The 25,850-nt window shown below is 35.2% G+C and overlaps 8 protein-coding genes and 1 pseudogene across 10 annotated transcripts; 5 read left to right on the top strand and 4 right to left on the bottom strand.

The window, feature by feature from the left end:
- The first annotated feature begins 537 nt into the window (after window positions 1–537).
- On the top strand, window positions 538–3,568 carry A/N-INVC (Plant neutral invertase family protein). Its single transcript, XM_012984770.2, has 6 exons — window positions 538–1,626; window positions 1,726–1,891; window positions 2,026–2,237; window positions 2,328–2,821; window positions 2,930–2,978; window positions 3,088–3,568. Exons 1-6 carry the CDS (start codon window positions 817–819, stop codon window positions 3,409–3,411), a joined length of 2,055 nt encoding a protein of 684 aa, XP_012840224.1. The 5' UTR covers window positions 538–816; the 3' UTR covers window positions 3,412–3,568.
- A 515-nt stretch (window positions 3,569–4,083) lies between these two features.
- Window positions 4,084–6,213, top strand: LOC105960588 (protein REGULATOR OF FATTY ACID COMPOSITION 3, chloroplastic). The gene is made up of 5 exons (XM_012984780.2): window positions 4,084–4,525; window positions 4,994–5,048; window positions 5,189–5,245; window positions 5,419–5,496; window positions 5,604–6,213. Exons 1-5 carry the CDS (start codon window positions 4,238–4,240, stop codon window positions 6,062–6,064), a joined length of 939 nt encoding a protein of 312 aa, XP_012840234.1. The 5' UTR covers window positions 4,084–4,237; the 3' UTR covers window positions 6,065–6,213.
- A 661-nt stretch (window positions 6,214–6,874) lies between these two features.
- Window positions 6,875–8,357, top strand: LOC105960598 (desiccation-related protein PCC13-62). Its single transcript, XM_012984791.2, has 3 exons — window positions 6,875–7,266; window positions 7,387–7,612; window positions 7,716–8,357. The coding sequence occupies exons 1-3, from the start codon at window positions 6,944–6,946 to the stop codon at window positions 8,103–8,105; spliced, it is 939 nt and encodes a 312-aa protein (XP_012840245.1). The 5' UTR covers window positions 6,875–6,943; the 3' UTR covers window positions 8,106–8,357.
- LOC105960608 (uncharacterized) lies at window positions 8,233–10,218 on the bottom strand. Of its 2 annotated transcripts, none has more exons than XM_012984810.2 (2): window positions 9,624–10,218; window positions 8,233–8,761 (listed from the first exon to the last, which is right to left on the bottom strand). In XM_012984810.2, exons 1-2 carry the CDS (start codon window positions 9,918–9,920, stop codon window positions 8,522–8,524), a joined length of 537 nt encoding a protein of 178 aa, XP_012840264.1. In that variant the 5' UTR covers window positions 9,921–10,218; the 3' UTR covers window positions 8,233–8,521. The 2 variants fall into 2 exon arrangements, with proteins under 2 accessions (XP_012840264.1, XP_012840256.1); XM_012984802.2 differs by having other exon boundaries at window positions 8,233–8,764.
- A 593-nt stretch (window positions 10,219–10,811) lies between these two features.
- Window positions 10,812–11,443, top strand: LOC105962092 (cell wall / vacuolar inhibitor of fructosidase 1-like; annotated as a pseudogene).
- Window positions 11,444–11,750: 307 nt separating this feature from the next.
- LOC105962330 (cell wall / vacuolar inhibitor of fructosidase 1) lies at window positions 11,751–12,564 on the top strand. Its single transcript, XM_012986630.2, has one exon. The coding sequence runs from the start codon at window positions 11,850–11,852 to the stop codon at window positions 12,372–12,374; it is 525 nt and encodes a 174-aa protein (XP_012842084.1). The 5' UTR covers window positions 11,751–11,849; the 3' UTR covers window positions 12,375–12,564.
- A 634-nt stretch (window positions 12,565–13,198) lies between these two features.
- LOC105960626 (uncharacterized) lies at window positions 13,199–15,292 on the bottom strand. Of its 2 annotated transcripts, none has more exons than XM_012984821.2 (3): window positions 14,914–15,292; window positions 13,883–14,481; window positions 13,199–13,723 (listed from the first exon to the last, which is right to left on the bottom strand). In XM_012984821.2, exons 2-3 carry the CDS (start codon window positions 14,307–14,309, stop codon window positions 13,542–13,544), a joined length of 609 nt encoding a protein of 202 aa, XP_012840275.1. In that variant the 5' UTR covers window positions 14,310–14,481; window positions 14,914–15,292; the 3' UTR covers window positions 13,199–13,541. The 2 variants fall into 2 exon arrangements, with proteins under 2 accessions (XP_012840275.1, XP_088669636.1); XM_088813510.1 differs by lacking the exon at window positions 14,914–15,292 and adding an exon at window positions 14,846–14,885.
- A 1,493-nt stretch (window positions 15,293–16,785) lies between these two features.
- Window positions 16,786–20,998, bottom strand: GALK (Mevalonate/galactokinase family protein). The gene is made up of 13 exons (XM_012984828.2): window positions 20,332–20,998; window positions 19,881–20,059; window positions 19,242–19,288; window positions 18,992–19,086; window positions 18,805–18,887; window positions 18,572–18,640; window positions 18,253–18,438; window positions 18,032–18,166; window positions 17,782–17,916; window positions 17,559–17,629; window positions 17,356–17,433; window positions 17,141–17,282; window positions 16,786–17,043 (listed from the first exon to the last, which is right to left on the bottom strand). The coding sequence occupies exons 1-13, from the start codon at window positions 20,492–20,494 to the stop codon at window positions 16,933–16,935; spliced, it is 1,494 nt and encodes a 497-aa protein (XP_012840282.1). The 5' UTR covers window positions 20,495–20,998; the 3' UTR covers window positions 16,786–16,932.
- Window positions 20,999–22,090: 1,092 nt separating this feature from the next.
- On the bottom strand, window positions 22,091–23,795 carry LOC105962341 (peroxidase superfamily protein). The gene is made up of 4 exons (XM_012986640.2): window positions 23,333–23,795; window positions 23,026–23,217; window positions 22,711–22,876; window positions 22,091–22,625 (listed from the first exon to the last, which is right to left on the bottom strand). The coding sequence occupies exons 1-4, from the start codon at window positions 23,624–23,626 to the stop codon at window positions 22,201–22,203; spliced, it is 1,077 nt and encodes a 358-aa protein (XP_012842094.1). The 5' UTR covers window positions 23,627–23,795; the 3' UTR covers window positions 22,091–22,200.
- Window positions 23,796–25,850: the final 2,055 nt, after the last annotated feature.

Genomic DNA, 25,850 nt, shown 5'->3' on the forward strand with positions numbered 1-25,850 from the left:
CACTAGGTGGTCTAAGTAATTAGCATCGTCATATATATATATATATATATATATATATATATATATATATATATATATATATATATATATATATATATATATATATATATATATATATATATATATATATATATATATATATATATATATATATATAAAATATAGTATTTCGAAAACAAATTTCATTAATATGTAGATGGACCTTAACTAATTCATGGATTCATCGTTGGCTCGAATTTACAGACAATTCTAATTCTATGAACTAATTCTTACAAAAAAAAAAAAAAAAAAAAAAAAAAGGGAAAATCGCAAGGCACGTGAGGTTAAAAGGTTTTGGTAGCAGTTGTACCATACGCATAGTTCGTTGAACCTTCCCACCTCCTACATCTATATAAACCCCCTTCAACCTCCCCATTTTACTAGTTCTCCATACTTCCCTATATTTTCTCAGTAATTTCTAACTGTAAGTCTTGTTTATTGCTGTTCATTTTCCTTTTTCTCATTTTATTTCATTTAATTTGTTTTACATTTGGTAATGATCATTCATTAGCTGCTAATTACATTTTTCGAAATTAGCAGACCTGTATATACTTGATCATTCTAACATTGTGATCCCATTTTTAACAACTCAATAGCATATATATTGAAGTCTATTTGATGCTATACATTAGGTTTAAGAATCAATTTCTTAAGTCTCAGCTGCTTAGGTGTGTAGATCAAAGTCTTCAGTTCAAATAGCATTCAGGCTTGCTTGATTGATTGATTTCGAGCAAAAGATTGATTGTTTGACTGCATATTTAAGATATTATCTAGAAAATGAACACCCGGGGTTGTTTAGGGATTTCGTATATGAAGCCCAGTTGTAGTATATTAACTCTTGGAAGAAGTTCATCAATTTTTGGATGTCCACTTCTGAAACATGGTCGTTGTATTAAATATAATTTGCCGAAATCACAGTTGCAATTGTATTGTTGGATGGAAACAAATTGTTGTCCTGACAAAAATGCATTAGGATTTAGGAGTGCCATAGACTCACACCGGAGGGTTTTTTGTGGCTCCGGTTCGAATTCGGGTCGAGCTAGGGTTTCTTCAGCTAATGGGGTGAAGAAAACTAATTTTTTTACAAGTGTCATAGCAAATGTAGCATCAAATACGAGGAACCATTCAGATTCTGTTGAATCCCGTGTAAATGAAAATAGCTTTGAGAAATTATACATTCAAGGTAGCTTCAATGTGAAGCCCCTGGTAATTAAGAAAATAGAGGAGGGTCAAGATTTGTTAGGAAAAGATGAAGAAAAAAACAAGGAATATAAAGTTCAAGTAAATGAGGATTTAAAAAATGCAAATATCGACCAATTAAGTAAATCAGAGGTTTCCGAATCTACCCTTGGGGGTGATGTTTCTGAGGTGGAGAAGGAAGCTTGGAAGTTGCTTCGAGGAGCTGTTGTGAACTATTGTGGAAACCCTGTGGGGACCATTGCATCTACTGATCATCCAGCTGATAATCAGCCCCTTAATTACGATCAAGTCTTTATTCGTGATTTTGTCCCGTCAGCTCTAGCTTTCTTACTTAATGGGGAGGGAGAAATAGTGAAGAACTTTTTGCTTCACACTCTGCAGCTACAGGTGACTTGATATATATTCTTTGATGCTGCTCTTGCAACATTGATTTCACATTTTGTTTTTCTTAAATATAACTTCAATTCTTTTCTGGTTTTCGATTAGAGTTGGGAAAAAACCGTAGACTGCTACAGCCCTGGACAAGGGCTTATGCCAGCCAGTTTTAAAGTTAGAACATTGCCTCTTGACGGACGAGATGGAGAGTTCGAGGATGTTTTGGATCCAGATTTTGGTGAATCGGCTATTGGACGAGTTGCACCAGTTGATTCCGGTATGTCTTATCAGCATCCATTTATTCAAGCAATTCCAATTTAACTTCCATTGTATCTACGTTGCTTGAATCTTCGATTGACGGAGTTGTTTGTGTTACGAGGTTCGTTAACTATATGCGTATAACTTGAACAGGACTATGGTGGATTATTTTACTAAGAGCCTATGGGAAAATAACAGGCGACTACACGTTGCAAGAGAGAGTGGATGTGCAGACTGGTATAAAATTGATACTCAATTTGTGTTTAACCGATGGATTTGACATGTTCCCTACTCTCTTAGTCACTGATGGTTCTTGTATGATCGATCGAAGAATGGGGATCCATGGCCACCCTCTCGAGATCCAAGTGAGTAGATTGCATATTGCCACAGTATATAATTTTTATATTTCAAAAATTTGGAAACATATTAAATGATTTCATCCTTTGGATTTGTAGGCTTTATTTTACTCTGCTTTGCGCTGCTCCAGAGAGATGCTAACTGTGAATGAGTCGACAAAGAACCTTGTCGTGGCAATCAATAACCGACTAAGTGCACTTTCATTTCACATGAGGGAATATTATTGGGTAGACATGAAGAAAATAAACGAGATTTATCGTTACAAGACAGAAGAGTACTCTGCAGAGGCCACCAATAAGTTCAATATCTATCCAGATCAAATACCTAGTTGGCTTGCAGATTGGATTCCCGATACTGGTGGCTATTTAATCGGCAATTTGCAACCTTCTCATATGGATTTTAGGTTTTTCACTCTTGGAAATCTTTGGTCCGTTATTTCATCTCTGAGCACATCCGAACAGAGTGAAGGCATAATGAATTTGGTGGAAGAAAAATGGGATGATCTTGTGGCACAAATGCCTCTCAAGATTTGTTACCCTGCACTGGAGCACGAGGAGTGGCGTATAATCACCGGAGGCGACCCTAAGAATACGTAAGAAATATAATGGAATATTTATATTTTGCACTTATTGTAAATAGTATTATTAAAACGAAGACATGCTTATCAAAAAAATTAACGAATATGCATTTCTGCATGCAGCCCGTGGTCCTATCATAACGGGGGATCATGGCCAACTCTTTTGTGGCAGGTATTATTTTACTGTGATATATATATATGATTGTTATAAATAATTCGAAGATGGATGTTTTTAATTTATGTAAACCATTATGATTGACGTTATATATTATATATTTCAGTTCACATTGGCATGCATTAAGATGGGAAGAACAGAGTTAGCTAGGAAGGCAGTTAAGTTAGCTGAGAAAAGGCTATTAGTTGATGATTGGCCAGAATATTACGACACAAAACACGCAAGCTTTGTTGGTAAACAAGCCCGTCTTAAGCAGACGTGGACAGTTGCTGGATACTTGACTTCGACAATCCTTTTAGACAATCCAGAGTTGGCATCTTTATTGTTTTGGGAAGAGGATTATGAGGTGCTCGAGAATTGTGTGTGTGGGCTAAAAAACGAGCCTAGAAAGTGCTCCCATTTTGCTGCTAGATCTCGTACTGCCGTCTAAAACTTTTGTTGTAATAATCATGGAAACATAGTATGTACAAACTCTCACTGTTATAATCTCATGTCAAATTCCTCCTCAATAGGTTAAAACTCTCATTACTAAATTTGCTCTTATATTTTATCTTTTGTGACATAGTAATTCCTTTTTATAGTGTCCAGTATTTGGTTGTTATCATTGAATTGACTTTTTATGGATAAACTTCTTGCGTTATATTAGAGTGCAAAAAAGTATTAAAGGATGTTCCGGGAACCAAACCGGAAACCATTTGGAACCGAACATTCGGTTCGGTTCCGGTTCCTCGAAAATCGGAACCGAATCGAACCGTGATCATGTTTACATGTATAGTATACGTTTTTTTTTTGTGATAATGGTCACGATTCAAAAAGTAGTAGAATTTTTTTTCGCCAAACTATTTATTAACTAAACATGGATAAACATTTTCGATATTATATATTTGAGTGTTAAAAAGTATTAAAATAAATACCGGAATATTTCAGCTTTTTTTGGCGGAAAAACGTGTGCTATAGTATACATTTTTTAGTGATTTTGTTAACTTCCTTAAATAGTTTTTAAGCAGCATGTCATTATTTAAATATTTTACCTTGGGGGTTTTGAAAATCAAAATTATAAATTTTAAAATATAAAACCAATTTGTTTTCATAAGGTAACAACAACAAGTATTATATTTAAATTTTCCTAATAATTATGTATTGGGCTTTTTCACCCGCCACGGAATGACTAAAACACCCCTTCTCCCTTCTAAAACCCTTTCTGCCCTTTTAGAATTAATAATTATACAGTTCCTTCCTTATCTTGAGCAAAAAAAATGATGGATTCAATGGCACTGAAATCTCCTCAATTCGCTTTGAACGGCGAAAATTGTTACTGGCCGTCACTAAATGGTCGTAAATTCGCATCTTCTTCTTCTTATACATCATCATTTTCTTGGTTATTGCCATTTGATTATCAGAAATTGAAGGTAAGGGGAAAATCAGCAATAGTAGCAGCGGCCAAGAAAGATAATAAGAAAGGGAAGAAAGAGGACGCCCATAGCTTTGTCGCGAAGCCCGATGAATCCACTGGCCCATTTCCTGAATCTGTCCTTCTTAAAGAGGTCTCTTTTTTTCTTTTTCTTTTATCTGTATATTATTTATACGGACTCGCACGCACGAAGTTGTGTTTGTTTGCTCAGTTTTATTTGAATTTTCAATGCCTTAGAGAAATTAACAGAGTTTGGGTGTGAGAGTAATAGTCTGTCTGCATCTCAAATGTTTATATTTATGCTGTTTTAGATTTTCTGGAAGGTGATTTTTGATATTTGTGATACCAAAAGAGGGTGATTTTGATATCTATTCGATTTTCGTTGAGAATGAATGAATGCATAGGCTTTTTTTCTTAGAGCTGTGATGATATTACTGACGGACCCAATTGATAAAGATTGGAATTTGTGTTTTAATTAAGTGTATTTCGAGTTGCAAGACTGTCAAAATGTTGACGAAGAAGAATGCACAATCGCTCTTCTATTTCCATTTTTCGCAATTGTATTTTGATTTGAAATGTGGGTGATTATTTATTTCCTCAGAGAAAGGTTGAGGAAGATGGCATGCTTATGCCAGAGTTTGCAGATGTAGAAGAACGTAAGTTCTTAAGTAACCGACCATTTCAATATTTCCTTTTCTTTCTCTCTGCCGAATAATTGTTTTCTTTCTTTATATATATATATTTGTTGTAAAGAATGGAAACGGAAGAGGGATAAGATGAAAATTTGATTTTGCAGGTGAACTTTTCGAGGCTTTGAACCTGCAGCTTGAAAGTGATATGGATTTTGATCTAAGTAAGAAATGTCCGCCTTTTCCACTTGCTAATTGTGATTATCGAATGATAGTTATCCGAACAACAAAAAAATTCTTTCAAATCTATTCAAGTCATTTATCTATGTTTGTCATTCATGTGTACTGTTTTTAAGTGAAATTGGGTTCAATGTGATCATTTCCCTCACATTTACAGTGCGGCACTATGAAGTGGTATATCTAATTCACGAGGATCACAAGGAACAGGTTGAGAATGTAAATATCAAAATCCGAGGTGATTTTATTTTAACCTTAGTGTCATCTTTTTATTATTTAATTCCTTTTTTTTTTTTTAATTCTAGCATCTGCATCTAAAATATATGTTTGTACAATAAAATACAGAATTCTTGAAGGAAAAGAAGGGGAAGATATGGAGATTCAGCGACTGGGGTATGCGAAGGCTGGCATACAAGATACAGAAAGCAAAGAATGCACACTACATCTTAATGAACTTCGAAGTGGAGGCCAAATGGATAAACGATTTCAAGAGCTTGCTAGACAAAGACGAGAGAATCATAAGACACCTTGTTATAAAGAAAGACAAGGCAGAGACATGGAACTGTCCTCCCCCTCCCGAGTTCCAAAGTTTATATGCTGGTACAAACGATGACGAGGATATGGATGATGACGAGGATTACGATGATGATGATGACGAGGATTATGATGATGAGGATGACGTGGAAAACGAAGATGAAGATACTATTATATATGTGGATGATGATGAAGAAGAAGATAGTACTGTAGAAAAACAGGCAGTAGTTGCGGGAAAAAAGAACCAACAAGCTCAGAAAGTAGGTCGATAGTTTTAACATTATCCATCTTAAGTTGTTTGATGAATCTATTTTGCAGTGGATTTCAAATTCTTAATTAGTTCTCATAATTAGTTAATTTGGATGGATTTTAAATCCATATGATAGGAGTCATATTTAAATATTTCAAATTTATTCGTTTAGATTGATTGAGCCTTCATCTTCAATTTATAATAACATAAACTCATACTGGTCTCATCTTCATCGATGATTCTGGTTTAGATTCTTATATATAATAATTTATGAAAATGCTAATTTAAATCTTATAGATGGGGATTGAATTGCAATTAGCTATATATCAAAGATGATTCCAAATTCATAATATTCTGGTAGTTAGAGGTTGAATTAATATAGAGATAAGTAAAGAGTGATTCATAATTCATAAATGAAGTAGTTGGAAAATGGAAAACAATAACGAGATTAAAGATGGATAGCTTATACGGAACAAATTATAGTAATAATGGCATAATACCACCAGGTCCAAATATATATATCATAGTCGTGCTCAAGTTTATGACAAATTCTAATATTAGAAGAAGAATACATATTTAAATCGTTAATGTGTGATATATGGAAGAAAGTTTTAAGGAGTTGACGTAACTACCAAATAAGCACAGAAAAAAGATGATGTAATATATTTATTTCAAGAAAACAAAGACTATGACCATATTTTGCTTGCCTAACCTTAACACCACCAAAATGTATATTCTAGAGAATCGTAGTATTCCTTTGTCTTGACAAGTGTTGCTATTTCTCGTGACTCTCCCAATTTCCATACTCTATATATATAAGATAACGCATGCAACAACTTCAACCCTGCATCATCACATACACATACACTATTACTATTACTAAGCCAAAAAAGACCACATCATGGCGTTGTCCACTTCCGCCTCCTCAACCACCGCATTAATCACCGCCTTCCTCCTCCTTCTCCGCCTCTCCTCCGCCTTAAAAGACAGTGGCTCCGATAAGTTACCAAAATCCGACGTTGATCTTTTGGAGTTCCCACTGAATTTGGAGTATTTTGAAGCCGAGTTTTTCTCATGGGGCGCTCTGGGCGGCGGATTGGACACTTTTGCCCCCAATCTTACAATGGGCGGCCCGTCCCCTATTGGTGCTCGCAAGGCCCGACTCAGCCCACACATAAAAGATATCATCGCACAGTTTGCACTCCAAGAATTCGGACATTTGAGGTGGGAACATTTGTTCTTTGTTGCTTCATTAAATGGTTACCACTATATTAATTCATGCATGTAAAAGTTGTCTCTGTGCTTGTTAATCTGATGAAATGGATTTATATATATGCTGCACAGGGCAATCCAAAAGACAGTTCCAGGATTCCCAAGGCCACTTCTGAATCTAAGTGCAGAATCATTTGCAACGGTGATGAATAATGCATTCGAGAAACCTCTACAACCTTCCTTCGATCCCTATGCGAATGACATCAACTATCTTCTTGCATCCTATGTTATTCCTTATGTTGGTCTCACCGGATATGTGGGGGCAAATCCCAAACTCAAAAGCCCCACTTCCAAAAGGGTAAATGATTATATACATAAATTACACAAACCATTTCTCATAGTACTTAAATCTAATTAATTATGATTTATTTTTTGTTGTTGAATCGAATAAATTAATTCAGCTTGTTGCTGGGCTTTTGGGAGTGGAATCAGGCCAAGATGCAGTACTTAGGACACTACTCTACCAACGTGCTTTCGTGAAGGTATATCCCTATGAATTCACGGTAGCAGAATTCACCGACAGAATCTCAAGTCTAAGAAATAAGCTAGGAAAGAAGGGTCTTAAAGACGAAGGGCTAATAGTTAAACCAGTACAAGGAGCCGAGGGTAGAATCTCAGGCAACGTGCTCGCAGGTGATCAAGACTCATTGTCATTTGATCGAACACCTGAAGAAATACTAAGAATCGTTTACGGGAGTGGAAACGAGAACCAGCCTGGCGGATTCTACCCCAAGGGTGGTGATGGTCGAATAGCCAAATCACATTTACGCCGCCAAATAAGGAACTTCTAAGTTTGCATTTAGCCTCCAATTGGAGAGTCCCACTATCATGTATTACTACGAATAATGAGTTCAATATTTTAAATTTGTATGAATTTGATGTGTTCAACAGTATCAAATACAAAATTACGTAAGCCCATATCTCAAATGTGAATATATAAACCATTCGAAAATATCCAATACATTCGACTGAATACATTAACCTAGACAACTCACAGCTAAACTAATGTGGGGGTGTACTTGTAAGCTCACAGTAAGCTAACAGAAAGTTCCCAAACTGCCTAAACACAAGTTATATTACGAATTTTAATGATAAAATTTGACCCTAATGATGATTGTCTACTACCATGATAATACAACCAAGTAAGAAGATAAGATACGACGAGACAAAAGTAAGACTTTTGACAGACAAAATGCCAAGATTGCCCCTACCGCTTGGATGGTCTATCATCATCTTCTCCACCATCACTGTCATCTGTGTCATCATCATCTTTGCTCGATCGCTTCCTCTTCGGTGGGGCCTCCACTTTTCCAGAAGCATCCTCGTCATCATCTTCTTCATCCTCAAAATCTTCCTCGCCATTCTCTTGTGGTTCAAAATCGCTTGCATCTTCTTCATCTTCCGCACGAGCCACTGGTCGGACTAGGTACTCCGTGCCCAAATCATCCTGCTTTAATACAGCCATTACAAGTAAATCAGGGCTTAATAAAATAGCAAATGAATGCTACAAAAAGATACTTCACATGCAAATAATTTTCATCACTGCAGCGTATATAACAATTAAGCTATTTATCAGATAAAATTGCCAAGCACACATGTTAGCAATGAAACAGTATAAAACATTTAAAACCTCTTAAACGTGGAAAACCAACTTACAGAACTAAGCCCCGATTAAAATATGAAGTAATGAATACAGGACAAGAAAAACAAAAAAACTTTTTTTCTCCATTGATGAAATTCAAAATCAAGTATTATGAAGATACATGTAATGAAATCGGTGAATACTGAAAATTAGCTACCCAATCGAGTATATTAGTATCAGATCTGAGAGTTGGTAATGCAAACCTAGCACCCAGGGTATCAGCACATAGAAAAATTTCAACAAGAACAGGTAATTTAATTCCACTCTTAATTTCACACAGTTGAAGTTGTATATTACACGAAAACCTACCAGATCTGATTAATTTCAACAAGTAATTCAATTTTACTCATAATTTCACACAGTACAAGTGGTATATTACATGAAAAAACTAACAGATCTGACTAACTTGAACAAAAGAAATTCGACAAAAAAAAAATCTGCAGACGAACAGACTCGTAAATAACTGAGTTGAAATAAACGACAAACAAACAAATATTAGTTCGTATATGCACTGGAAACTTAATAATTCCTCAAAAACTCTAAATCAAACTCGTTTAAACATCAAAATTTCACCAAATAATTCCAAAATCAAGCAAAAATAATATTAATTCAGAAATTTCCTAAAACCAAAAAAAAATAAAAAATAAATAAAGGCAAACAGTATTACCTCTTCCTGTTCTTCGACACCTTCTTCATCATCATCATCGTCGTCATCTTCATCGTCATCGTCGTCGTCATCATCGTCATCGTCGTCGCCTTCATCGTCTTCATTATCTCCGTCTTCATCCTCGTCATCATCGACGTCAATGGCAGATAACGGTGCCACACCGCCGCTGCTGTTCAGCACTTCCTCCTCCTCTTCCTCGTCGTCCTCCTCCTCCTCCCCTTCTTCTTCCTCCTCATCGCCGTCATCGTCACCGTCAATTTCCTCCTCAAAAATTTTGTCCTCTTCAAACACCGCCATTACTTTCGGAAGAAAATATCTTTTAATTTGTTTGATTTTTAGAAATTATTTAGTGAATTAAAAAACCAGTGGGAAGAAAGAGGAAGAACGGGCAAGGTGTGTGTGTTCTCTCACACTCGGAAGTGAAGGGGGTGGAGGGTGGGGGGTCGATCTGGACCGTCGATTCTGGGATCCACGCGGATCGATGACGTGGTGGATGATCCAACGGTGGAAAATAAGGGAAAGGGTTATATTTCGTGTTTTTGTAACTGCGGCGCGCTATATTCATTTGCCTTGCGATTTGAGTGTCACGTGATTCGCGCGTGAGGGTATCTAGGGTTGAACTAAATTAAAACGCATATGGGCTTAATCTGGAAAAGGTCGGCCCAACGTAAGCCTATATGTATTACGCCTAGGCCCAAACTACAGAAATCAATTTTCAGTAATAAAAGTGAAAACACGAATAAGATCTTGATGGGTCGATAATTCAATTCAATCAATCACATATAAATTAATTTCATTCAATTATTTATTTATTATATACACAGTCCACATATGGAAAAAAAATAAATCAATAATTGGTGTTGAAATGATTTGCGGACACCTGGATTGGAAACTGGATATACATGCATGTGAACTTCCCTTAAATTAATGCAAAAACAATATCAATCCCCTACTACCTTTTTCATTTCTCCCTTTCTAAAAGTGAATTTAATTTAAATAATGTGAAAAGAAAAGATGGTAATTTAAGAAATAAATATCAGATAACAATACATATCATCTTCGCTTTCTTTTGCCATCTTCAATTAATTCGTTGCACTTGGAAATTGGAATGACAATGATATATTTGTTTGTCACTGATCATATATATCCATCCTACTTATTTTTATTTATTTATTTGTTAATTTATTAATTAAACGTGTGATCTAGAGTTATATATATATAAAAGAGATACCACCATCAATATTCAATACAGAACTGCTAAATAAAAATAATGATGAACAAAATGAAAATCTTAATATCAATAATCCTAGTACTGATCACCACCATCGCAGTTAATATCAGAAGAAATAAAGGACCAAAACCTAATCGCAACCACATGCAAGAACACACCAAACTACCGCCTCTGCATCAACACACTCCAAGCCGACCGAGGAAGCGCCGCCGCAGACGTGGCGGGGCTCGGGCTCATAATGGTGGCGGCCGTAAAAGAGAAGTCCAAAGAAGCCCTCTCCACCGTGAACAAGCTCCTCGTCAAGAGCGGCAGCAACCCGAAGAAGGCGCTGCAGCAGTGCCGCGACGCGTATAAGGCGGTGCTGGAGGGCGATGTACCGGAGGCGGAGCAGTCACTGAGAGGAAACCCTAAGTTTGCGGAAAATGGGATGGCCGACGTGGCGGTGGAGGCTGATAGCTGCGAGGCTGCTTTTGGAGGGAAATCTCCGTTGACTGTGGTCAATAAAGCTGTGCGGTTGTTGCCCGGGCTATCATCAGAAATTTGCTTTGATTTTAATTTTCCAAGTATTAAATATATTAATAATCATTAGAGATTATATATTAAAATAAAAAAAAATATATATTGTTTTCTCATCTATACAGCAATGTCTATTCAATCGATCGATGTTCCTTATCTTCTTAAAAAGTGGATTAAGACACATTTAATGGCATTGTTTGTAGATGTTATAGGCGGTAAAATCTTTCAATTACATAATAAAATCATAAAGTAACGAACATATTAATTAAAAGCGAAAAAGCAAAAGAATGTAAAGGCAAAGAAATATGGGGCATAAGATTATGTGTAATCCAATTTCATTAATTTCCACGGAAGGTGTATGTATAGTCTCTATATATTAGAGTAAATGTTACCACCTTTTCTTCAAAACACTATTGGTTTCATCTTGTACACTCATAATAATAATTATAATAAAAAGAAATTCCATTCAAATTGAGAAAATGAAGAGCCCAATAATCTCAATCTCTGTATTTCTAGTGATCACCACATTAAGTAGTAGTGTAAGTGTTGATACGATGGCAAAATCACAGCAAAACCTTATCGAATCCACGTGCAAGAACACCCCAATCTACGAGCTCTGCATCGCCACCCTCCGTGCGGATCCAGGGAGCGACGCCGCCGACGTGGCAGGGCTGGCCCTGATTATGATTGGGGCGGTGGAAGCAAAGTCGAAAGAAGCCCTCTCGGCCGTGAAAAAGCTCCTCAAGGGCGGCGGCGGCGGAGACAGGGAGGCGCTGAAGCAGTGCAAGGACAAGTATAAAGCGGTGCTGGAGGGTGATGTGCCGGTGGCGAAGAGGGCAGTGAGAGGAAACCCCAAATTTGCGGAGGGTGGGATGGCGGATGCGAAGGTGGAGGCAGATGATTGCGAGGATGCCTTCGGAGGGAAATCACCGTTGACCAAAGTCAATGGAGATGTGCGTGATCTTGCCGTCGTTGCTAGAGCTATTATCAGGAACTTGCTTTGATCATTCAATATTGATTTATGTCTGATGACACATGCATGACAGAGTTACGTTTTTTAACGAATAATCAATTATATATTTATATGTTACGTTGCTAATATATAGTATTAATAAACTTATAGTTAAGGTGGTGATCATATATTCTATTTATTGGAAGTTAAATACTAAAATGTTACTATGATTATGTTTCGATCGAATACAATATATATAAAATTAGTGACGATCTGATACTCATGTCATATCTTCTTCATAATCAAACACTCTGCTTGTGTCATAATATTCTATGGCAGAAATGTGATTAGTGGGGAGTGGAGGTTAGAATTAAGTAGTAGATTATTATTATTATTATTATTATTATTATTATTATTATTATTATAAGCTGTGTAATAAATAATAAGAAGATGAACATACATGAAAGAAGGTGGTGGGTGAGAAGCAGACTCACGTGATAATCAATAAAAGAATGAGCTAATTTCAGGTAATTCAACCCCCCTCCCATGTGCTTAATTTTAATTTCTATTAATTAATTAATTAATTAATAAATGTTGTAGTAAGGAGTATGTAACAGTAGCAAGTCAACAATTATTTACTACTAGTGTTTTAAATTTTGATGAAATTAATTGTAGTACATAGTAGTGTAACTGAATTCCTGGATGCAAGGCCAAAGCACATGAAATACATACAAGGAGAGAGATCCCACAAATCAGCCTACATTTACTCTCTCCCTCCCTTCCCTCTTCATGCATGTTACCCACATATCAATTATTATTACACTACGTACAACTCTGTCTGTGTGTGTGTGTGTGTGTGTGCCAAAAAATGTTTAATTTAGTCCCAAAGTGACTAGCACAAAATTTGGATGTAATCATCATCATAATATCAAAATTACGTACAAATCCCAAAATCAGATGTTTCAATCTCAATTTCCAACATTTTATAACACCGATCGAACAAGAGCACAACAGCCGCTGGCTGGGCTGGTAAAGTACTTACCATTCTTCTTTATAGCCAACACAGATAGAACTTCATTAATTCGCTCTTATTGAATATTATTACCGTAGAGATCACTGTACAGATCTCCATATTTTATCAACTTCCGATTCTGCAACTTATCTGTTCCGTTCTGTGTGTATCGATCAAGAATAAAGAGCAATACCAAAAATATTTGTATCAACCGATATCTTTTCTTTTATCACCCTTGCTATCTGAACCACCTGGAACTAGCTCCATTAATACACTTTGCTGGTCTTCAACAAAAACGAGTTTGCCCTCGCTTGCTCCATTTGACTGCGGTGAACCGGGGAATATTCCACTGGCTGTGCTGTTCATCGGCAAGATTCCTGATGGACAACCTAATTACCAACATACCACTTTAAATAACCTTGTTCAAACACTTAACTCCAGCAACCATTTTCTCAAATAACAGCCAAGCATATGGATAAAAAAAAACAAATAGATCCCTTTAAATAAAAATGCATATCTCATAAAATCTAAAATCAGCAGAAGATTACCTTGAAAAAGAATCACAACGCAAAAGAAAACGGTGAACAGCATAGCTATGAAGTTGCTGGTAGACGATGTCGAAGCAGAAGATGCCTTTGCTGCTTTCATTTTCTTCAATGCCTTCATCCGTTCGATCCTAGCTCGTTTAATCATAGCAAGTTCGGAAATCTCTTTTATCAGCTTTTGGTCAGCTTCATCAAGAGACAATCCCCTAGGGGGCCGTGGGGGTTTCGGAGGTTTCTTTGCACTCATCGACATTCGCTTCTCTTTCTTCGTGTTCTTATTTAAATCCGGAACATTCTTCACATTATTGCCGGACAGGATAAATGGATTTTCACCCTTGGATAATTCATCTCCATTATTCGTAGGCAGCCTATTATCACAGATCGTATCCGCAAAGCTCTCAATATCGATAACAATGTCTCTTTCTTCCATTGGATTGTGAAGATATTAGCCCCTTTCTTCTCAACTATAACTGGTTATTTCTTTAACAAATTAACCTCAGTCAAAAATTCAAATCTAACTTTGAATTTTAATCTAAAAATTCATTAAATTGGTGGGCCAGGAGTGATTTCTTCAATAAGCACATAGATTTGCCATTAGAAACCTGTGTGCAATAAGAGATGCAGCTGGGTTTTAAAAACAATGCAATTTTTTTCCCTTCAGGGTACTAAAAATTAAAGTGAAATTACAGTTAAATAAGAAAATCAGTGGCAGTAGATAACTGAAAATGAAGACAACGAATACGATTCCTCAAATAATTCAATTGTGGGGAACAAAGCAAGGCAAGGAATAAAAACAAATCACAGAGTCAATAATTGGTAGGGAAAAAGAGAACAAAAATAGTATTCAACCACAATTATTAGCACTGAAATAATTAGCAAAACTCATGGAGTACTGATGCTACATAATATAAAACAAATTTTTCTTTTTCAGAAAGAAAAAAAAGGGCATTGCACAAGCATCATTACCAGCAAATGCGTTTTATTTATTATTTTAACTATACACATTATTGTAAATAATTAGGAAAAGAAAGTACCTTTATGAAAATCAAGAAAGCCCAGATCCCATGAAAAATATGAAGCCAATGGTTTATTCAATTCAAGATCCGATTTTTCTTCACTGTCTGAGCTCTACTAATTCTACTAACTATTTATGGGAGAGGGAGAGAGATTAAGTAGGCTAATGAAAAAAAAGAAAAAAGATTCAGTATTTCTTAGCTTCTCTCTCTTTCTATCTTTAGAGTTCCTAGTATATAAAGAGAAAGATTTATAAGTGGGATTGTATCCAAGATTCAATCTTTTTCCTCTTCTTCTCTATATCTAGCTGTTGAGTTACCACTGCCAACGGCAATGTTGATTATATATATATATATAGTGTGAGAGAGAGGAAGTACTTGAATAGTGTGTGTGGTGTGTGAGAGAGAAAATAGTTGAATAGTGCGTGCCGTGTGTGTGTGAGAGAGAGGAGAGAGAAAAAAAGAAAAGAGACAAATGGGGGTTGGGTAACAACTAGGAAACTGGAGGAGATTTTTGAGTTTTGGCTATTCTATATTTATTATTATTATTATTATTATTATTATTATTATTATTATTATTATACACTCTCTAATTATTATTTATTGCTTACAGATCGTATATGTCAATCTTTTTATTTCTTTTTTTATTTATTTTTAATGAAAATGTAGCTTTGAATTTGAAAGCGACAGCCTATGTGAGTTATTAAAAAAAAAACTCAAACTGAGATTTCGCCTCATTTTTATTATTGTTCTTCTTCTTTTATTTCTGGTGGTAAATTAATATCTCCACCGACAACCTCACTCACTGCTCGTGTCACATTTTCTTTTCTTTTCTTCTTACTTTCCTTTTTATTTTTTTATTAATTTACAGATAAACATAAATTAACTAATTAAGACATATAAGCTATATTTTATGTTTCTAGTTTTTATTTAATTTGGATCCTCAAATGAAAAATACAACCGTTTGGTTTGGACTTTGGATCATTTTTCCATAAAAATATTTATTTAAAACCTACATACACAATAATAATATGAAAATATTTTAATAGATAATGGTTTAAAAATAAATAATTGACTACATTCAGTTCTGAATAAAAAGAATAGTTAGTTAAGAGTAATTAGTGAAGCATGTGACAATGTTCTGGTACTGTTTTAAAACTTAGTGTTGGACAAAAAAGATTTTAATGTGAGAGCAAGAAATTAAAAAGAAAGGGGAATTCATGCTTTGCAGGTGGGGAGCTGTTTGGACCCATTTCCTCTATTATTATTTTTTATTATTATATTAATTACTCCTTCAACACTAACAATGCAAATTGATTTGGATGTATCATATATATATATGGGCCTTGCAAATATTTCCTAATTAATGCTACTTTATAATATCTTTATTTTCTTTATTTGTCCTATAAAATGGTTTGCAGAGTGTACAATTAAAAATTTAAAATAGCAAAATATAAGGCTAAATTTGGAAATTCTAAATTCTATATAAAAAAAAAAAAACATTTCCGTTTTGTGGTTGAAAAAAATCAGAATTCTGTTTGATTAATCAATATTTGTAAGAACATGCAAAACTCTATCCATAATGCTTTATTTATTTATTTTTATTTAAGATGTATGTATACCTTGACAAAATGGAATAAAACGGGCCGATTAGAAGTAAAATATATGGCCCAAAAGGTTCACGAATTACGGCCCGCCTGTATATGGGTCACAACCCGTTAGAAGGACCGTTCTGGATATGAAGCAGTCAGATTCGGGCCGGTTCAACAACTAAAATACCATGAGATGGATGACACACAAGAATCTATGCCTGCATTTGCAATTTAATTTTCTCATATAAATTTTTGCAGCACAGCCAATCACCGTTGGATATGAGGTTTTCTATCGTGGTGATTTTTAAGGAATGAGAGAAGCAACTTTATTATTTCAATAGGAATGGTGAAAAATCTCATCGTTTTCGAGCAACATCAAAAAATGACGAAAGCATTTTGATTCAACATGTAATGGACATGAAAAAGAGAGAGAGAGGGAGAGAGTAAACTAAAGTTCGATAATGGCTGCACCACTCGATGGCTTGGAGGCGAAAACATATAGCCCAAGATCAGCTTTCTTGATCACCCCTTTTTCAATTCTTGCTTGGAAATATTGCTCCTGAAAAACATAACATGGAAATCCAATGAACATTCGAAAAAAAATATATCATAGTAAATTTTACATCATCAAATTAAGACAAAGACAAGAAACTAACCTTCAAATTAAGGATAAACTGAGGAACAATATTCTCCTTGACCAAAGCAACTGCACAACCACCCCATCCAGCTCCTGTAAGCCTTGCCCCAAGTGCACCATTGTCACGGCAAACCTTCACTAGCTCTTCCAGTTCAGGACAGCTGAGTATTATAGCACAGATTGTTTAGCTAAAATCAGATTATTGTATTTTTCAATTCAAAATAATATTAGTACCTGCACTCGTACAAAACGCTGCAACTGTAGTGGCTATCGTTCATGAGGTCCCCAAGCTTCTTCAGCATTTCTTCTTCACTGCAAGAGCCAAATCGACAAGTTTACAATTATGACAAACAGGGAAAAATAAGCAAATGATGGGTATCAATACTGTCCAGAAAAATAAAAATAAAAATAAAGAGTTGATACCCTTTTTAACTCACCTCAACTTTGAAGATACGGTGTCTTTGAAGGCAAAGACACGTTTGGCTTCTGAGTACACGTGAGTAGCTCTCTGAAAATTGATTTAGGATATTAATTGGAAGAAGTTTTCTAAATACGATGATAAAGAAGTTCTGATAGGGTGGGGGCGTGCCCCCCCCCCCTAGGCCACTGGCAATATGATCGAAACCTAAGAACAAAAAAAACAGGAAAAAAATAATTCACCTGGTGCAACTTAAAATGTTTGGCAGCTTTCAGCACATCCAAAGAAGAAGGAGAATTGATAAAGATAGTCTCCAGCTTTTCATTAAGGATTGCCTCAATATCTTCTGCACTATAAGGTTCTTCTTTCAAAAATTCCTATACACGACGAGGTCAACTATTAGAACTTCATGCTTAAACGAATCCAACAATGTAGAAATATTTTAATCCTGAACAAACTATTCTTTAATAACTTCGAAAGATAAAAAGGTACCTTGACAGCAAGAACTGGATCGGAAGAACTACGTGTACCAGCAAAAGACACACAAAGCCCTTCAACATCAGAAAGTGTCTTGACCTTGGTTATCGCTTCTTCAGCCTTCATCCCAAGTTTTATGCCTAACACAATCTGCAATTACCCCAATATTTAATTTATGGCAGAAAATTATTTATTTTGAAAAATCGAGGAACAATGTGATTATAACAAAAACTCACAGAGGCTAAACGGCATTCAACAACCCTGTTGTTGTAATTAGTAGCGGAGGTAACTGCTTTCAGAGATTCAGCAAGTGAATGTGCAATTACAAATGTGCCCCCAGCAGGGAGCTGCAACTCAGTAGCGCGAATAGGGTTGAAATCAATCAGTGCTGCAAATCCAGATTGAGCCATCACAGATATTGCCTGTCCAAATAAACCAATTTAATTTAATTGTGTAATGGTGACAAATTCATGAAGAATCAACAAATGTAACGGGAAAAAGAACACGATCAGAATGTGTGATGGAAAAATAGTTTTAAGAAATTCAGAAATTTACCTGATCCATTCCACCAGATTGAGTGCCAATGTGTCTTTCACATTCGCAAGTCAGCTGAGCAAGTTCTTTCTGAGAAGACAAAATTTACAAATTAATATATATTTAATACTCTGTTTTCCAAAAGAACCAACAAAAGCATACATGCCGATATGCTTGAAAAATCTTTATGTGAGGTTTGACACAAATAGAAATATAATGCAGAGATGTAAAGACTGTGAGAAACTGGGAATAACCTTAGGAAAGTTTGCGCCCAATACTGCCATTATAGCAATTGTAGAAGAGCAAACAAATGCAGCAGAGCTAGATAAACCAGATCCTAAATGAGAAAAAAGAATACAGATCAGACAGAGAGCTATAGCATTGACCAATACAATTAATTCCGTTAACTAATTAGCTTATATCTAAATATTCGTGGATTACCAGTTGGGACAACGCCATCAACAACAACCTCGAGTCCAAATGCTTTACCAACATCTATTCCCTTTGATTTGGCATACTCGTAGTAACCTTTGTAACTGAAATTAAATATAAAACAAAAAAAGTTGAGATGTCAAAAGATATAATTTTTAAAAAGTACTCGAGATCAAGAAACTGCCCTAACACAATCCAGCAATATGCAATTACGAAAATCTGTTGAAAGAAAATTCAAGAAATACAAAATGTTCCATACCCACAGATAAAATAGTGACCCCATCTGTGATTCTTCAAATCAATTTCCTGTAAAAACAAAAGACCCTTTCTTTAGCAAGCTATAATGGATCAAGAAAATACGACATGACCTGAAATCTTAGCAGAACCAAATTGGTGTAGCATAGACTCCCAGATTTAACCAAAAACAATGTAAAGGAATTAAAAAGTAATTTTGAGCACAAACTTGATTACACAAGTGTTATAACTAAAGCACAGCCATTTAAAATAGTGTCATAATAACCATTTTTCCACCCAAGAAACACTCGGAAGCAGATTAAAACATGCCAAAAAGAATTCCTCACTTTTTTTCCGAATTTAATATTTAAAACACAGGCAAGGCAATCAACAAACTGCCGAACAAACAATCTTCTAGCCAACAAAATCATAAAATTCATGCACATGGAGACACAAACTCATAGTGAGTATGTATCTCTCTCATATCATGTGTGTGTATTCCCGATGTGAGCTTGGTATCTCATTGTTTATTACAACTTATTGGTGACTGGTAAATGCAACGAATTAATTAACAACAATTCCTTTATGTAATATCATAATTATCACTTTTTAGGAAAATAAAACATCGCCATAGCTAAACAATTAGCAGTAGATACCACCGTACCTGATCAGGATCAGCAGGGTAAGTACAGAGAGCATACTTGTCACTATTCACATTCGCAATCTTAAGTACTTTCTCCCCTTCGACTTTACGTATTGCCACTATCGTATCTTGCCTGATTGCCATAGGCAACACGGAGTAACCTTCATAATCTATGTGTTCTCCAATCAAATTCACCCTCCCTACAGATAATTAAAAAAAAAATAAAAAATTAATTAATTAATTAATAAAAATAATTAAAAAATAAAAAGCTTCAGTTCACTAGCATTCAGTAGGATCATAATTCCCAAATCAATACCTTAATTCTCTACACACAGAAAGCAATCAAAATTCAACAGATAAAAAAGACCAAAGAGGACAAAACAAGGACAATCGGAAGTCAAACAACATAACGAAATCAAACAACACGAAAAGCATAAAAAAAAAGGTAGGAAACTTTTACGCATATAAATACCTGGCGATCGGGCGTAGATATCAGGAGAATGACCAAAGATCTCAACGAATTTTGATTTCAAATTGCTGAATCGAAGCTCCGCTTCTTCAAGCTGTGAACCGGATCCATAAACGGGTTGAAGAGACTTGAAAATGGGCACGGGCAGATCGTCGTGTCTCGCCATTGATACTGTAACAAAAACTATTTGATCTTATTTTATTTTATTTTTTTGTTTTTCTTCGATACAAATTTCTCTGCTGCAGGGATGAATGATAATAATTCTTCTACTAGTACTGTGTGTGTGTGTGTGTGTGTGTGTGTGTGTGTGTGTGGAATATACAGGAAGGGTGAGGAGTCGAGTAAACTTTGGAGTTTTGTGGGGTTGGTTTGTTGGGAGGAGCGACACCCCAATAATTAAATTAAATTAAAATTTGAAAATATTTTTAGCAGGAAAAGAAAAGGTAATTAGCTATTGTTTTGGTTGGATTTGAAGGAAAAAATAAAAGATTCTGGATAAAGTTAAGGATGACAAAGTGTCGATGTTGATTTGTTGAAGAATCCATTTATTTATTGACCAATAATTTCATGAATTAGAGGATGATTATAAATGTTGTTAATCTTCATTTAAGTTGAGATAATTAATGGATTAGTTATAGTAATAATATCCATAAATCTAAACTATTTTCATAATTAATATTATTGTTCTTAGAAGTGTCTTTGCCCTTTGGGACTGTGGCGGAGAGAGAGAGGGATTGAATTATTGATCGACTTTTTTTATTTATTATTTATTATTTATTTAATATGAGTCGAGAATTGATTGATTGATATATAGATTCGTTTGGGATAAAAAATGGCGAGCAAGTGCAACAAAAAGTGTAGATGAAAAAGGACAATTTCATCTGGGCTTTATTGTAATGCTTTAAAATTAAAATACTAGTATTGAGATAGCAGCACTCACGGAATCTTATTTTTTCACATCTGTGACAAAATAATACTCCATATAATATGATGACATAAATCACATACTCAAATTTATGGCCATTTGATTCCTTCTTCATATATTAGGTACTTATATAAATATTATTATTTATAAAAAGAAATTTAGAAAAAAAGAGGCATACCCAATAAACGTTACGTTGATTGTAACGTTAGGGGTGTGCCAAAATTGCATTGGCGGTGGAGCTTTTTCCGAGAATGGCTTAAGCTGTAAATTTTCATTTTCTTAAATTAAATTCAACCACAAAAACATTACTCCCTTTGAGCAAAAAAATGAGACGATGAATAACTTTAGAAAATCAAATTAATAATTGGCTTTTGGTAAGCAACTTTTTTCTCCAAGTGGACCTTATTATGTCTTAGGATCAAAATCGACCAAAAGATTAAAGAAAAACTTTTTAAAAGAATAAATAAACAAGATCCACTTCTATTATTATTATTATTATTATTATTATTATTATTTAAAAAAGAAAAAGCAAAGAAACAAGTAGGCAGTAGTGCCAAATTGTGATTGTGATGTGATCAATAATTAGGTTTTATATTTGAAGTACGGGACATTTGGTCAGAAGCAAGCATGTGTGTATACAATTAGAATACGTCACGTGCCTATCCTTATTTTCACCTACCCATTACATTATTACGACTGTAATTTATAATAGCTATATTTTATGGATTATTAGGTGTATTTAATAATGATTAGATGTACTTAATTTAATGATTAGTTTGGGCCTGACAGCCCATCTGAAACTATTTTCTTGGGCTTTTGTTGTTAGTTTTCATGTTCAATAACCATAACTTATTTATTAGATTTGATTAGGAGCATATTTCCTTAACCATAAGCACAAGTACCAGCTGGTCACATCAATTCAATTAGTTTTTGCCGCTCAATATTAATCATAGCTGAACTTGATTCACAGCCCTACAATTCCGGCGAATTTCTCCATCACCCTTCTGCACAATACTCCCCATTTTCATCATCGCCCTTTTAAAATCCTCAAAAAATGCATCCACGTCATCAGCATAAGCCTCTACAATTCCACGCGTCTCCTCCACCTCTCCGGAGACCAGCACCTGATCGGAGCCAAGCAAACCCTCGCCGGATATAAGGTTAACATAGTACTGATTGTCAAATGTCGCCGGGGTCATATGGTCAAGCTCCGCTAGTGTTGTGCTGGCATTCGATTCCGGTGAGAAGCACAGTTGCTGCAGCGACTGCAAATATTCAAGATTAACATCAGGGCCATTGCCGGCAATTCCAGCGGTCCCATTTATCCGGCTGATAAACGTCGAGCATCGAGCTTTTCCCATGGTGTGTGCACCTGATCATATAACATATTTATTATGGGATTTTTCTTTTATTTTTTTTTTAATACATACATATAGTAATACTAATATAATTAATACCAGAGAGTGCAACCATATCTTGTAGGGTTAGGCCAAAATTCTGGAATTTGGACAACAATGTGGGTAAATCAGAATTAGGACCAGGTATATTGTTATTTGCTGCTGATTTACTTCCACTCAAACTATCTTTTCTTCCCATTTCCACTTCCCATCCAGGACCACCTGTCTGGATATATATTTCATTTTTTTTTTTTACAATTAATTAAACATTAATATATTGTATTGGTGAAAAATAAAAAATCATTTTTTTATAACCATTTAATTTCAATATAGAGTTTGTGATAAAATAGTATATAAATATGGACATATATGTACCAGAACAACAGAATCTCTAGCAGCAATAGCAAGGATATCAGCACAAGACACAGTTTGTGGACAAACATATTCAAGATCAGCTTTTATTGCATCTATCACTTCAAACCCCCTCAGCGAGTTCGCATTTGGAGCTGCCGTTTTCTCTCCAACAAAATCCGGCGTGTCGTCCAATAACACCGATGCATCACATCCCTGCAAATTCAATTACAAAGAAAAAAAACACACACATTTAACTATAATATGCATGTAATAAAACAATGATTAATAAACTAAAATATTAAAAAAAAAAAGAATAAATTAAACTTGCATTGACAAAGCAATCGTGGAAATGGAGGCGAAGCAAAGAAGCAGCCATTCTAGGATCGTCAGAGACGGCTTTTTCTACCCAAGAAAAGATAATGGGTTCAGCCTCAGGACAAGTGTTTAAGTAGAAACCAAAGCTTAATATAATAGTTGCACCAATATCATCATTGATGCATTCTTCTTTAGGATAATTGTTCGAAGAAATGGTTTTGTTTGAGATATTATTAATCATAGCAAATGCTGCTGAAAAATTGAGCAAGTAGACCACAGCTGCTAATAAGTATAACTTCTTCCCCATTCTATTATATTATAATCTCAGCTTCTTCTTACCACAGCTAGTTAATTAGTTCTGAAGTTTGTAAGAATGGTGATATATATATATATATATATAGAGAGAGAGAGAGAGGTAATATTTTTTGTAGATTTAGGATATTATGAGAAATTTGGTAGTTAGAAGATCAAGACATGGTCCAATGCAAGAAAAGGTCAGTTCCTGTTCTTGTACTCTCTTAACTGTTTACCTAATGCCATGTGATCCATCACCCATTTTGCTTTTCAATTTATTCAAATTATTCTATATTCTAACATATATCTAATTATCTCTCTCTATATATTACATTCAATAAACCATTACTTATCTATGTATCATTTTTCACTCTACCCGACTGACTTGATCGTCAGCGTGCTAACGCTGGAAAAACTTTAATTTCCGGGTACTCCTTTTTGCAAGTCTCCTAGGACAATTGGATTATTTCTGGATTGGACTTTCTTTCTTGGTCTTGAACTTCTCTTTATCCACAATATTGGAATAAATTGAATTAATGTGAATTCAATATTGGAATTAGTGGCAATTCAATATTGGAAGAAGTGGGCATTCATGTTAGAAGAAGTGGGGATTGAATAAATGTGAATTTGAAGCACTATTGTCTAGATGTATAGACAATTGTCTTTTGATTTTCCTAAGTATTAAATTAGAATTAAAAGAGTTGTTAGTGTATGAGTTATTTTGTAATTTGTTAGTAGATTAATGTATTCCTCACTATAAATATGGAGTGCTAGAGATCATTGTAAGCAAGAAAAGAAAAACAAAAAGAGAAGTAATTTTTCCATCCACAAAACACTTGTATTTTACTTTCTCTACTCAAAAATATTATTTTTTCAAGTCTTCACAAAATCACTAAAATCCAAATTCGGGATTAATCATTTTTATCCTATCCTGATGCCTACAAATTGGTATCAGAGCCATCTTAAAAATGTCCACCAACCTTGCTTCTCTAATACCTCGTTTCAATGGAGAAAAATTCGATTATTGGAGTAATCTTATGAAGCTTTGTCTTGAATCTCAAGACATTTGGAGCGTTGTTGAAGACGGCGTTCAGACTCCCGAAAATGAGGATCAATTGACGAATGCACAAAGGCAAACTTTGAGAACCGAAAGGCAAAAAGATCGAAAAGCTCTTTTCCAAATATATCAAGTCATCGAAATTCCCGTCTATGAAAGACTAACCAAGGCGAGTAGTTCCATGGAGGCATGGGAAATTCTACAAACAACCTATATATGCCGGGAAAAATGAAGTTAAAGAAGGTTCGTTTGCAATCTTTGAGGTGCCGGGAAAAATGAAGTAAAGAAGGTTCGTTTGCAATCTTTGAGGGCTGAATTCGAAAAATTGGAGATGAAAGAAAACGAAAAAATTGTTGAATATTTTACAAGAATCACCTCTCTTGTAAATCAAATGGCGACAAATGGCGAAGTCATGGAAACCCAAAGGGTTGTTGAAAAAATTATGCGAAGCTTGCCGGTGAAATTTGATCATGTTGTTGTGGCTATCGAAGAGTCACAAGATCTCTCATCAATGGCGTTGGAGAGTCTACAAGGACGATTAGAGGCACACGAAGCAAGGATCCTTCAAAGAAATCCTCAAATTTCTTCTCCGGATCAAGCATTAAAATCCCAAGTTACATTCACGGGAGGCCGTGGCTCGTTCCGTGGTCGTGGCCGAGGTCGTGGTCAAATAAGAGGAGGAAGAAACTCTTACAACAATTACCGTGGACAAGCCAAATCAAATGAAGAGGCGAAAGAGGAGGAGAAATATTTTCCGAACAATTTTCAAAGAGGAAAAGGCCGAGACCGAGGATCATATAAAGGTACAAGGCCTTACGTTGAGTGTCATTATTGTCATAAACCGGGACACAAAATCAATGATTGTTGGGAAAAATATCCAGAAAAAAGGCAAGAAGTTGGTTATTTGCATGAAAATAAAGTCGAAAATATGGAGACTTTATTGATTGCATCTAACGGTAGCTCTGAAAATACTTGGTATTTGGATAGTGGTGCGAGCAAGCACATGACGGGGAATAAAAAAATATTCTCAAATCTCGTCGAAGCTAGCCATGGGACAGTTACGCTTGGAGATGGATACACCTACGCATTAGAAGGTGTTGGAGAAATTGTCTTCAAAACAAAATCCGGAAAAGTCGAAACAATGTCCGAGGTTTACTATGTACCTACCTTGGCAAGTAAT

The sequence above is a fragment of the Erythranthe guttata genome, chromosome 14, assembly GCF_056151865.1.
Source record: "Erythranthe guttata isolate IM_541 chromosome 14, IM_541, whole genome shotgun sequence".
Taxonomy (NCBI): domain Eukaryota; kingdom Viridiplantae; phylum Streptophyta; class Magnoliopsida; order Lamiales; family Phrymaceae; genus Erythranthe; species Erythranthe guttata.